The sequence below is a fragment of the Pyxicephalus adspersus genome, chromosome 5 (assembly GCF_032062135.1).
Source record: "Pyxicephalus adspersus chromosome 5, UCB_Pads_2.0, whole genome shotgun sequence".
Classification (NCBI taxonomy): Eukaryota; Metazoa; Chordata; class Amphibia; order Anura; family Pyxicephalidae; genus Pyxicephalus; species Pyxicephalus adspersus.
Window position 1 is genome coordinate 144,421,565 of NC_092862.1, and position 13,227 is coordinate 144,434,791.

The following is a 13,227-nucleotide window of genomic DNA, read 5'->3' on the forward strand; positions in this document are numbered from 1 at the left end:
GCAGCATGTGATGGGAAAACAGCAGCAAGGGGTTAAGCCCTCGGCACGTTTTGTGGATGCTCTTTAACCCTTGCTGAGCCGGCTGTGTGATTATGCACACCAGGCCCCGCTGCCGTGTGCTGCAATAGAACATGCACAGAAAAAAGGAAAAAGAGGGGGAATGGCAGCAGACGAGAGGTAGGATGTCATTCTCTCTCCTCCTGTGAACAGATTGCTTGTCTTAGTCACATACTGGTTTAAAAATAGCTGCTGGGAAAAAAAGAAAAACGTCCTTTTTATTTTTGCATCCGCAGGCTTCAGATGGATGCAGCGGAGTGGTACCATGGGAGACCGGGCTCTCAGCTCTGGAATATCCACAGCCAAGTTTACATCGAGACCACCGACACGACTTACCTGCCGCTGGAGGATGGCAAGGGGACAAGTGAGTAGGAAAGGAGCGATGGTGCGCTGGTCCGTATCACCATCCAGCTGGAAAACAACAAGTGCAAGATTCGGGGGGTCTCACTAATACCTGTGTGCTAAGGGCTGGGTGGAAGCTGGCTGTGGGGTAACTGAGATCAGTAAAGCTAAACAGATTCACAGCCATGGAACTAGAACGTGGCTGCTTCTAAACCTGGGGTACGTCCCTGATCCAACAGTTTAGGGTATTGCCCCCTTGCCAAAAGATTTCAATTCTAGTAGGCAATGGGCATAAATCACTTTAATGGGAAGAATTTCCCATACTGCTGGATGATATCTACACCATAACATAGGACTTTAGGGTTTAAATTAAAATTTTTGTTCATTAACTTCCAGTGCATTGCTCTATAAATGGTTACCAAAGATATAAATGTATTTAGATCCGGTAAACTAACCCACTGCAATGATTCAAACAGCACCCCATGGCTTAAAGAACTTTGCACGTAGTCATTTTACTTTCCGGTAAATTGTCATTGTGCATGTAGAAGCAGCTTGGTGGCTTTAAAATAATGCGTCAAAGAAGAATTTTATAAACTGATTATCCCCAGCCTAAGGGACAACGATGGGACTTGCAGTTCATCCACCTGTAGATTGAGGTCCTGAGTCTTCTTTATATTCATCTTCTTTCTAAATGTGGTTTTATTCTACAGAAAAGTTTGGTTTTTCCTCACATCTGTAACGAGTGTTAATTGTGGGTGTTAATTATTTCAAGTCGATTGGCTAAATGTAGATTATTTTAAAACGTGTCGATTACAGGAGTTTAGACATTGTAATAAGGCATTATGGCGTAGTAGCAGCACTGCAAAGGTTTTCATTTGATTAAATGTATTTTATTACTATTGATGAATTTTATTGATTCATTTTATGAAATGGATTTGTGTTGGTATTTGTACCGAGCTGGAACAGATTCATCTATAAAAGTGGCTGATGGAATTGTACTATTATTGTCTTATTGATATGCAATTCCTTGTCATGTCATATAGAGATATCTGAATAGTTTTGGAGATCATTTTCTTTAAATATTATCCACATTCCATCCAAATTCTCCTTTATATTAAAATAAAGTGATTTTGCTATTTGTTGACGGTCATCTTGCTTTAGATTAGTAACCTGAAGGAACATCCAGGATCATTCACATATACTTACTGTCACTTCTAGTTCCCAAGGACTGTCCAGCCTGTGACCCTTTATTATTTTGCTAGTAAGATTTTGTACATGATTTTGATTGATTTTGTGGAGTTTTGTGTTTTATCATTATTATTATTATTATTATTAATAATAATATTTAACGTTTTTTTATTAAACTTCAACATATTCCACAGTGCTGTACATTAAATAGGGGCTGCAAATGATAGCCAAATACAAACAATTCACAGTAGGAGGAGAGGACCCTGCACAAAAGAGCTTACAATTTAGGAAGTGAGGGAGATCAGTACAAACGCACTTGCGTTGCTTGTACTTTGCTTTCAACCTCTCTTTAGAGAGTCGGAGAATAATTTTATCTACCGGTAGTTGTTAGTGTTTAAGGTGTTATGTGCTCAGCAGCCACCCAGAGACTGGAAGGGGAAATACAAGGTTATTTCAAGGTCACGGCTGTGGCTTGTATTGTATTGTGGTTGAAGAAGAACTTCTATGGTTACACCTAAAAAAGCCAATGTTAATAATTTTTGCATTTGATATGCATAAACGATCCAGTTACCTGTCCATGCAGTCTGGAAAGATCTTGTTATTTTCTACTGCTTGGTCTTTGCCATCCATGACACAATTTTCCTTTTTGGCTCCAGCTGGAGTTTCTTATCTTCCTTTGGGGTAAATAAATAGATACTCAGGGTGTGGTACATAATCATGTCATGTCTAGTGTTCCATTATCCAGCAGTTACTATGCATTTGCTCCAGCATCCAGCTACTCTGCATGCCCAGCCAGGGCTACCCCCGGAGACTACAGGGCAGCAACTACACCATGCTTGCCAGGCCAAAAATGTGTAAGTGGCATCATCAGCTGAATAAAGTAGAAATGAAAAAGGTTGTATGTGATTTGTTAAAAGCAGGAAAAGCTTAGGATCCAATAATATTTTAAAATTTGAAGAAGGTCGGTTTTGATGGCTAGAGCAGTGATTCTCCACCAGGGTTCCTCCAGATGTTGCTGGGAGTTCCTGGAGCAATGAGCGATTTTTACCTCTCAGGTCAGTATAAGTGACCCCAATGATCTTTTTGGCTATCTGTAAGGGTGACATTCTTCCCATTGGCCAGCAATGTAGGAGGAATTCTTCCCACTGACCACCACACTAATATATTGTGATCTGTGGATATAGTGATTATAGAGAGGAGTTCCCTGAAGATCTGAAAGTTATTTCAATAATCTCATGTTAAAAAGATTGAGGAATACTGAACTATATGGTCCTGATAATCAAAAGAATATTTAGGGTAAAATATTATAGGTTATTTATTTAGTTTACTTCAAGAGGAATTAATATTATTATTATTATTATTATTATTAATAATAATAATAATAATAATAATAAACAGTACTTATATATCCTCAAAACATGACACAGCACTGTACATTAAATAGGGGCTGCAAATGACAGAAAGACACAGACAGTGACACAGGAGGAGGAGAGGACCTTGCCCTGTAGAGCTTACAATCTAGGAGGTGCGGGAAGTATCACACAATAGGAGTGGGATATGGAATGGTGGGAAGTAGTGAGGGTTTAGGAGACAGAACCAGATGGGTAGGTGAGGTTAAAGCGTTGGGTTTTGAGGGCTCTTTTAAATGAGCAGAAGGTAGGAGCAAGACAAAAAGGATGGGGAGACCATTCCAGAGAGTTGGGGCAGCTCTAGAAAAGTCTTGGAGCCATGCGTGTGATGAGGTTATGAGTGAAAAAGTCATTAGTAGATCATTGGAGGAGTGCAGAGAATTTAGAAGAAGCATTTAAAGGAATGGTTAACTCTTTTAGGTATTGCATGGGTGCAGGAGCCTTCTTCCTAAATTCCTAAAGACTTATTTACTGTAAAATCTCCTGTGGGATATCTGAATTTGAATTCTCCCACCATCTCCTATAATGTACATGTTGTCTCTGAATATCCTTTGTAGCACAGAAGTTTCTGACCATCTTTTGTAGCTTATAAACCCCATATGCAACGCACCTATACCATGTCTGCAGTCTCTGACTATTTCATGTAGTATGTCCTCAATATCTGACCATCTCTTATGTATGTTATCAGGCTTCAACCCCTTAACATGTCTGCAGTCTCTGACCATCTCCTGTAAGAAATCAGTAGTCTCTGAGCTATCTTTAATATGTCTGTAGTCTCTCACCATCTCCCTGTCATGTTTGCAGTCTTACTCTTCTGTGGTAAGCCTACAGTCTCTGGCCATCCTCTGTAGCACATCTGGGGTTTCCGACCACCTATTGTAGTATACAGGCTCCTATCACTTAGATAGCATGTCTACAGTCCTCACCTATTCCTTGTGGTAAAGCTGCAATTTCTGATTATCTTCCTCACTATGCCTGCAGTCTCTGACCGTCTCCTGTACAATGTCTGCAGTCTCTGACCATCTCCTGTACAATGTCTGCAGTCTCTTCCTGTACCATGTCTGCAGTCTCTGACCGTCTCCTGTACAATGTCTGCAGTCTCTGACCGTCTCCTGTACAATGTCTGCAGTTTCTGACCATCTCCTGTACAATGTCTGCAGTCTCTGACTGTTTAATGTACTATGTCTGTAGTCTCTGACTGTCTCCTGTACAATGTCTGCAGTCTCTGACCGTCTCCTGTAAAATGTCTGCAGTCTCTGACCATCTCCTGTACAATGTCTGCAGTCTCTGACCATCTCCTGTACAATGTCTGCAGTCTCTGACCATCTCCTGTACAATGTCTGCAGTCTCTGATCATCTCAATATCCTACCACTCTTGTAATATGTTCCCACTTTACAAACACTCCTGTAGAATACTCGATGACCTTTTCTTGTTGCATTTGTAACCTCTGACAGTTTTGTATAGTGTTACAAACCCTGAATAATATATTTTTGATTGTGTACTGATCTGAGGGGCTGCACTTTATAAAGTAGGTTGATTATCACTGCTAGATGATACAACCACAGTCACTGCAGGACTCCTTCACACTGCCATGACTGCTGCGGCCCCTGGGTTTCCCACTACTACCCAGGAGCCAATTCCAACAATTTGTCCCTTGGCGTAATACCTACCACTGCTCTGTACAAACTGTTCCCAATTTCCTCTTCCTTTTCTGAGAGCTCCCACAGATTTCTCTATCGGGTCCAGAAGGATTCTTTGCATGCCAGGAAACCCTTCTTACACATCAGCCGGAGCTCAGCACTGCTTAAACACTAACAAAGGATTGCAGCATTCACCCTGAGCATCTCTTGGCCCCGAACACAGGCTGTTCCTATGAAGGAACCATTGCTGGAATCTGCAGATTTGTTCTTAGAAATCTGGACAAGAATCAACTTCAAAACCGCAATTTTTTTTTTTCAATCTTTTATTTTCCGTTTTCGCTTTTTTTCCTTCTTCAAACTATATTGAGGACTCGAGTTACGTGGAAATGTGACAGGTATATAGATAACAATGCAGCAAAATGCGTAGATGTGTTTCCATAGAAGCCTTTTGGAGATTGAAATCTTCATCTCTTATGGATTAAATCACAGCGCCTTTCTAAAGGAATAAATTGTTTTTTTTTCTTTATAAATGTAGTTTTCATCTGATTTTTGGAATATTAAAGATACTGCTCGGAATTCATAGCTATTCCAGGATCCTATTTTATAGAAGAATTGAAGATGTTAAAGTGATAGAACTATATAGACAAGGTAAATGGGTAGATCAACCAAAACCTGGGTCTGTCTTAGAAGTAATTTGCATTGTTTCTTGAGAAAACAGTAACAGTTTTAATATAACCCATAAATAACAGATCATCATGATACAAACATTTCTATACATATACTTAAATGCAAGTAGAAAGGTAAGTTGTCACATGAGTGCAAATGAATACTGGTAAGTACAAGAAAGCCCTTTATACATATTTTATACATATTATACATATTTTTACATATACTAGAATACATGTGCAAGGGTTATAAGTCACATAAGTCTAGGTTTATATATAGATTCAGGTGAGTCCTAGAAACCCAACGCGTTTCGCAACAACTGCTTCTTCAGGGGATGTAGGACGTTATGTATCAGATACCTCTGGAAGTATGGTAGGAATCGTGTAAGAATAGCTGGGAAGTTATTGTTTGACATTTTTTCTGCAGAGATTAAGGCATTGTGCCTGATTTATCCAAGCTCTCCAAAACTGGAGAAGATAGACTATCATGAAAACCCGGATAATCCAACAAACCTGAAATTGATTTCTTATGAATCTTTTGCTGTTCGTTGGAAAATGTTTTCAATCCTGGACCAGATCCATCTCAGGTTTGCTGGTTCCCCCTGATTTTTACCATGATAGTCTATCTTCTCCAGTCTTGTAGACCTTTAATATATCATTTCCTGATTTTGGCTCGTCAATAAGGGGAGGACATGGAAAGTGGAAATGCCAGTTTTTGTGCCGTGAATGGGATCTAACTAGGGAAAGACCATTCTTGTGAACTGGAGGTGTGATATCAGTAATGATAGGAGTGTGACGCTGAGGGTGTGATAGTTTTAGAATAGAGCTTTTTAACATGGGGGAACCCTTGACATAACTTTCAGGTCTTACATTGTTGGCCATTGGGAAGAATGTCACCCTTACAGATAGTCAAAAAGATCATTGGTGTCTCTTAAACTGACCTGAGGGTCACAAGTTTCTCATGGCTCAAGGAACCCCACAGCAACCTCTGGAGGAACCATGCTTGAGAATGATTAGATGATCGAATTATAGGAAATACTGATTGGATAAAAAATCAATCAATATTTGGGCACTATGTTTAATGAAAATTGCTCTTTAATTTGTCAAATGGTAATCATCGTACTGATTTTAAAATCACTCTATTTAGGGTATAAGGGTACGATACATTGTACCTAATATTATTATTATTATTAATAATAAAAAGTATTTATATACTGCCATACTATGCAGGGCTGTACAATAAATAGGGGTTGCAAATGACAGACAGATACTAACCATGGGTCTGATTTAATAAAGCTATCCAATGTTGGGGAAGATACACTTTCATCAGTGAAGCTGGGTGATCCAGCAAACCTTGAATGGGTCTGGTTGAGGATTAAAAACATTTGCTAACAAATAGCTAATGACTTTGAAGAAATTCTATCCAGGTTTGCTGGATCAACCAGTTTCACTGATGAAAGTGTATCCTCTCCCGCCTTGTAGAGCTTTAATAAATCAGGCCCAATGACAGAGGAGGTGGATAAGACCCTGCCCGGAAGAGCCTACAATCTAAGAGATTTTTGTTATATGAATAAAACATACCATGGAGTGATCCTTCATAGTGTATGTCTAAGATTAGGAGGACCGGTAAGATTCTGATTGCTAGCAAAGAAATAATAAAACTTATATAAAACATAACTATGAAATAAATAAAGGATACATTGTAATAATTTTGTGTTTTATCAAATTAAATTGTTTCTTAATCTAAAAATTGCTTCCTCATCTGCTAAGGACTTTTTAGAAAAAGAAAGTAATTTTTTTAATATTAGAGTTTTTTTTGTTCATGGTAATTTTTCTGTTCCTCAAGTGATCTCGGAATGACATGTAATTGTGGAGTGTATTCTTCCAGGCAAATGAATACATATTTTTAAGATGTACTGAAGCACAAATAACACGATGATTATTTAATTGTCCTTAAATCATGTTAATGGCATCTCAAAGCCCAAATCTTCCCAATTGTGTTCGGTAATAACGGCAGCTTGCAAGGAAGTTCAATAAAATTATATTGGCTCAGGATAAGGACGACAATATTTTGGATATGAAGTTTTAATGTGGTACAGGGACTCACTAGACATCCTAATTTACAAGAAACAAGAAACTTATAATTAATTATATTTTATCCAGCTTTATGGGGAAGCAATTGGTTAATATTACCCTTATATTACACGGATCATTTGACCATAGCAGGCAGATCCTATCATTTGGCACTCCATAATAATAGGTTTATGGGATTGACCTGGCTCAGTACCTTTAGAGTTGTATCAGGTAAACATCTGCAAGATGCACGTTTCTAACACAATTTGGTAAATATCCTTGCTATGAAGTTGACCCTGTAGCTGGATATACATAACTGAAAAGCTAAAAAAAATTATATTTTTTTTTTACCAGGACCCCCATATATGCAGGTGACTATAGAAGACGTGCACGCCAACTGCGGGGAGACAGCACAGTTTGATGCAGTGATAGATGGAAGCCCCCCACTTACTGTTACGTGGTACAAGGTGAGTGCAAAGAGAGCACAAAGTCCCTGCAATGCCGAGATCCTCCCGGTCCACCCCATGACCACATATTTAGTTATTAGAAGGAGAAGAATTCTGAAAACAACTTGATGAATTTGTATAAATACATCAGAAAGATCAATAAAAATCATCTGGTAAATGGAAACAAATGACAATTACCATTAGTGTTCTGTATGTAAAAATAAGTACAAAAACATAATACAGAAACAATGCAAATAAGCTTATAGCTTGGGGAAATGTTGAGGTTACTTCTGTAAGAGTGAATGGGAAGAATCTGGGTGTTCTGATAAATCACAGACCTAATAACAGCATGCAATGCCAAGCTGCAATATCTAAAGCTAGTAAAGTACTTTCTTGTAATAAAAGAGGAATAGACTGCAGAGATGGAGACATAATCCTGCCCCTGTACAAAGCATTGGTCAGACCACATCTGGAATATGCAGTCCAGTTTTGGGCACCAGTTCACAAAAAGAATGTTGTGGAACTTGGAGAAAGTGCAGAGAATGGAAAATGAAGTCATAAAAGGCATGAAGGACCTAAGTTTCCCTTATTTGAGCAAAATGGACCATGCTTTACAAGGTTTTTTTTTACCTTCTTCTGGTATAAAGATGCATATAACTGCATGCACAGGTTTCTGTCTAGGTAGGTTTTCTTAAATATGTTTATTTTATATACTTTTGTTTTCCTTTTGGTTGAATCAATGGAGTTGTGTCTTTTTAAGCTAACAAACTATTTAACTATGTGACTTCAACCAAAAGCTCCTATTTAGCTTTGACTAGAATAGTGTTAGAGCAGGGGTCGGCAAACTCCAGCCTTTAGGCCAGATACAGCCTAGCTGGTAGATCGTTCTGGCCTAACACCCCCTGACCATTCTGGCCTAATGCCAGCCATATCGGCCACGGGGCATTAGGAACTACCGGAGCTGGAGCTTCGGTGCCGCCCCCTTGCAGTTACCCCCCTATTTACTGTGGCCCACAATAATACTTCCGCTGCCGCGGTAGATAGGGAAAGCTCCCTGAAGGTAAATCCCTCTCTTCCGCAATGCATACGGAAGAAAGGGATTTCACTTCAGGGGGCGTTCCCTGGTGGTGGGCGGAGCCATTAGGGCGGGTCTGGCCTAGTGTGCCCACCCCATAAATGGCCTAGTGGTCGTAAAACTTTGCCGGCCCCTGTGTTAGAGCTTCTGTCCTCGACTTCAGCTTTGGTTCTGTATTATACTGAACAGGCAGGGTAAGAAATGTGTCCAGCTATATTGAGCATTTTTAGTTTTGGAAAAACCCTGTTGGGATTTTACTGTTATCCCGGGCCGTGGATTGCCCTCTGTTTCTGTTCTAGTGCAAATCCAACAGTAAGTAAAGAAAAATCTCTAACAGCAAGACAGAATATAATTATTTTTTAAGTACTAACATATAGCACTGATTCGTCTGAGCTGCCGCCGCCATGCTGTCCCTGGCCGCCCGCTCTGGCTCACTTTCCCCGTACTTGTCCGCCACTTCGTATACCGTGGCCGGACAGCTGAAGCCGGTGGTGTCGGGAGTTGACCTGCACGGGGAGAAGGTGTTGCTGGATGCGAAGAGGCCTTCAGTGAGGGTTCAGAGCGCTTCTGGGGAGGTCTCTGCCATTGCCCGGATCAGTGGTCCTTCTTCTGTTCGCTTCTTGCACAGTGATGTCACCGCCCCAGATTTCGCAGAATATCGCCGTGCAGATGTTGTGGACAGCACAAAGTCATCCCAGACCAGTGATGAATCCAGAAAGAGCTTCTCCTACATGATCACTGGCGCCACCACAATTGCCACGGCCTACGTTGCCAAGAGCGTCGTATCCCAATTCGTCTCCAGCATGAGTGCCTCCGCCGATGTCTTGGCCATGTCCAAGATCAAGGTGAAGCTGTCAGAAATCCCAGAAGGCAAAAACGTGTGCTTCAAATGGCGAGGCAAACCTCTGTTCATCCATCACAGGACGGCAAAGGAGATCGAGAAGGAGGCCTCAGTCGACTTGAGCGAGTTGAGGGACCCACAGCATGACCTTGACAGGGTAAAGAAACCCGAGTGGGCGATCCTCATCGGAGTCTGCACTCATCTCGGTTGCGTTCCCATCGCAAATGCCGGCGATTACGGCGGCTATTATTGCCCTTGCCACGGGTCCCATTATGATGCATCTAGTAGAATTAGAAAGGGCCCCGCACCCCTGAACCTTGAGGTTCCCTTCTATGAGTTTTCATCTGATGAGCTTGTAATAGTTGGATAGACTTTTACACTTCAAAGAATAATGCAGTTTCTGCTGTTATTCTTGCGTGTCCTATCTTCACGTCTATTGGTTTTAAAGATCGTATTCTTTTAATAATCCATCACACTTGAAATTTCTGCTGTACAGTGTGATCTTAGTGTCTGTTGTGACACCTTGTAAATCCTGTACAAAGAAAACATTAAATTCTGACCTAAAAAAAAAAAAAAAAAGGACTAACATATAGCAAAAGTCTAGGAAAATACCTAATGGCCAAAAGATTGGAAGATATCCGCTTATATTCCAGAACCAATGAAAGGAGACCAGAAAGACTGGACAGACCAAAGCAATTTCCCTGATATCACAAACCAAGAAGAATATAGTAAAAGATTATTCTATACAGATTGGAACCCTACATTTATTTGTAAGATGTAAGTTCGACCTAGAAAATGTCAGAACACCTAGAGATATTTTTTGTAGATTCTAGCTGGATGATTGAAAACATGAAGCAGTACAAGAAGGGTGTCAACATATGCTTTAAGACTTTGACTATGTGACATTGTGGAATGTCCCCAAAAATATGGGTGCACCTGAACATCTAATTTTTCTCATGAAGAATCTCAGATTTCTAATCAATCACTAATCAATATTATGCAGTTGTGACAGAAAACAGTACAGACTGGTCTCAGACAGGCAATATAGGAAAGGCTGCATCTCACCATACTTATTTAACCTGTATACTGAACAAATGGAAGGTTCAGAGCTTAAGGAAGACAATGGAGGTTTTGGGATTAGTGGAAGAAAAATCAACAATCTTTTGGTACAGTACAGTAATAGCTAAAAATGCAGTGACCCTAAAGAGCCTATGTTAAGGTTATGCCCCCTGGAAGGTCACACAGGAATACCCGAGGGGGGGAGTCTAAGTATCTCCATTACCAGGGCAGTACAAAAGGGGTGATGGCCGGTAACCCTAGTGCCCATCAAACTACTTTACTGCAGGTAGAACACCAGGTCAAAGCCCACCGGCAATCCCCACCAAGGGCAAGCCGAACAGATGGCTTCAGTATTGGGACAGCCAAAGGTCAGATACTGGGTAGGCTGAGATCTCCGTAAGAATGTAGGGGTAGGCAGGTGGGAAGTGACAGGGTCAAGACAGACTGAAGTCATGGCAGGTGGCAAGCAAGAATTAACATCTAGACCATGGAACCCTAGGGTTCCTCCTTAAGTGACATCAATAATCTTTTTGGCTATCTGTAAGGGTGACATTCTTCCCAATGTCTAATAATGTAAGAGGAATTCTTCCTACTGACCACCATGCTAATGTACTGTGAGCTTTGGATATAGTAATTTTAGGAAGGGTTCCCTGAAGACCTGAAGTTATTTCAAGGGTTTCCCCCCATGTTAAAAAGCTCAAGAAACACTGGCCTAGATGGTCTGATGTCAGGACAAGCAGAAGACAAGGAGCAGGGTTGAGACAAGCCAAGCTCAAATATCCTTAAGGGCAATACAGGGCACATAGAGAGTACAGCTGGGTAAAGTCACAGGTAACACACTGAAGGTCCAGTAACCAGCTCCTGGGACTAGAGAGGTTTAAATAGGATCAGCAGCCAATAGTAGGACAAAATTGAAATCAGGAACTAATCTGCTCATTGGCTGCACATACTCTGCCTCGGTGCTGGGGATGCCGAGAAAACTACATCTCTGCATAGCTAAAGGAAGGATGCTACAGTTTCCAGAATTAATAGATAGGACTTTAGCTAAGTATCAGGAAAATTAGGGTCATATCACCAGGAAAGACAGGTAACTTAAAAACTGATGGTAAATATTGAAATAGTGGACATCTTCTGCTTCCAATTATTACCAGCAAAGGATCCAGCAATCAAGACAGTTGATGTGGAATGGCTTTTGAATGTGTCTATCAAACATAACTCTACAGTTAATATTTTTTTATTCCTTATGGATGTGAAAACTGGACAATGAAGAAGCAAGATGGAAAAACATTCTAAACTTTGGTTTTGGTGAAAAAAAAATCATGGACAGCAAGAACAATGAACAAATAGATCCTTCAGAAAGCCTTGCTAGATGCCCAAATGACTCCTATTTTGGACATTTTCAGTAAAGAACCAATGCAATTGAAAAGATAAATGTGCTTGGAAAAGCTGAAGGTAGAAGTAACAGATGGTCGGCAATAAAATAGGTGGATATAATATCAGAAATTGATATGCTATAGCAAAGATTGAAATCCTAAAAGAAGACAGATCATTCTGCAAAAAATATCCATGTAGCTGCCAGAGGTCAACATCAACTTGATGATTCTTAATAATAATTAAGGAAGCCTAGAAATCCTTTCAAATTTGTTTTCTAACCGGTGTTCCTCATGTTCCCTCACTGGTTAAATAATTTTCACCCTGACAGTATTAGGAAAATTCTTTTATTGATATCAGTAACCCAACTCTAAAAAAAAAGCTAGACATACTGTATATGTTTAAAGTACAGTGCTGCATAATATGTTGGCGCTAAATAAATACTTTTATTATTATTAATATATGGTGTCCCAATATCTCTTGTCTTCATTTTAAAAGTAATGTCTCTAAAGGTACTGAATATTGTGAAATATTATAGCCAATCACTGATTTAACAGCAGTCAAAGGGTCTGATTTTTTTTTTGTAATTTGTGGACAATAATTTGAATCTGTAGAGATATCAGATACTTTCCTATATATATATATATATATATATATATATATATATATATATATATATATATGGTTGGGTGCCATAAGAGTCTGTGTCTTTGTCTGCAGGATAACACATTGCTGAAGGACAGTGAGCGAATCCAACAGGTGAGAGATGGCAGAAAATACTCCCTGGTGATACAGGACACAGAGCGCGCAGATGGCGCGGTGTACACCTGCGTGGCTAGGAATGGCGGAGGAGAGGTGTCTTGCAAGGCTGAGCTGGTTATGCTGGAGGGTAAATATTTCCTTTATTTATTGTACATGTAAACTAAGTAGCTACCATATGGGGTGAGATAATCAAAAGGTAACCTTTCACTTCTAAATCTCATTATTGGATCGCTAATGATAGACACTGAATATCTGTATAAATGTTTTCGGGAAACATGGGCACAAAAGCTTGATTTTT

General features: G+C 40.0%; 1 protein-coding gene and 1 pseudogene across 1 annotated transcript in view; both read left to right on the forward strand.

Annotated features, from left to right (window-relative positions):
• Window positions 1-13,227, forward strand: part of OBSCN (obscurin, cytoskeletal calmodulin and titin-interacting RhoGEF) — a 233,612-nt gene that overhangs the window by 201,101 nt on the left and 19,284 nt on the right. The window contains exons 104-107 of the mRNA XM_072413427.1: window positions 79-177; window positions 294-421; window positions 7,730-7,842; window positions 12,888-13,056. Of these exons, the coding sequence (XP_072269528.1) occupies window positions 79-177; window positions 294-421; window positions 7,730-7,842; window positions 12,888-13,056 (509 nt within the window). The remainder of the gene's footprint in view (window positions 1-78; window positions 178-293; window positions 422-7,729; window positions 7,843-12,887; window positions 13,057-13,227) is intronic.
• On the forward strand, window positions 9,277-10,316 carry LOC140332198 (cytochrome b-c1 complex subunit Rieske, mitochondrial pseudogene; annotated as a pseudogene).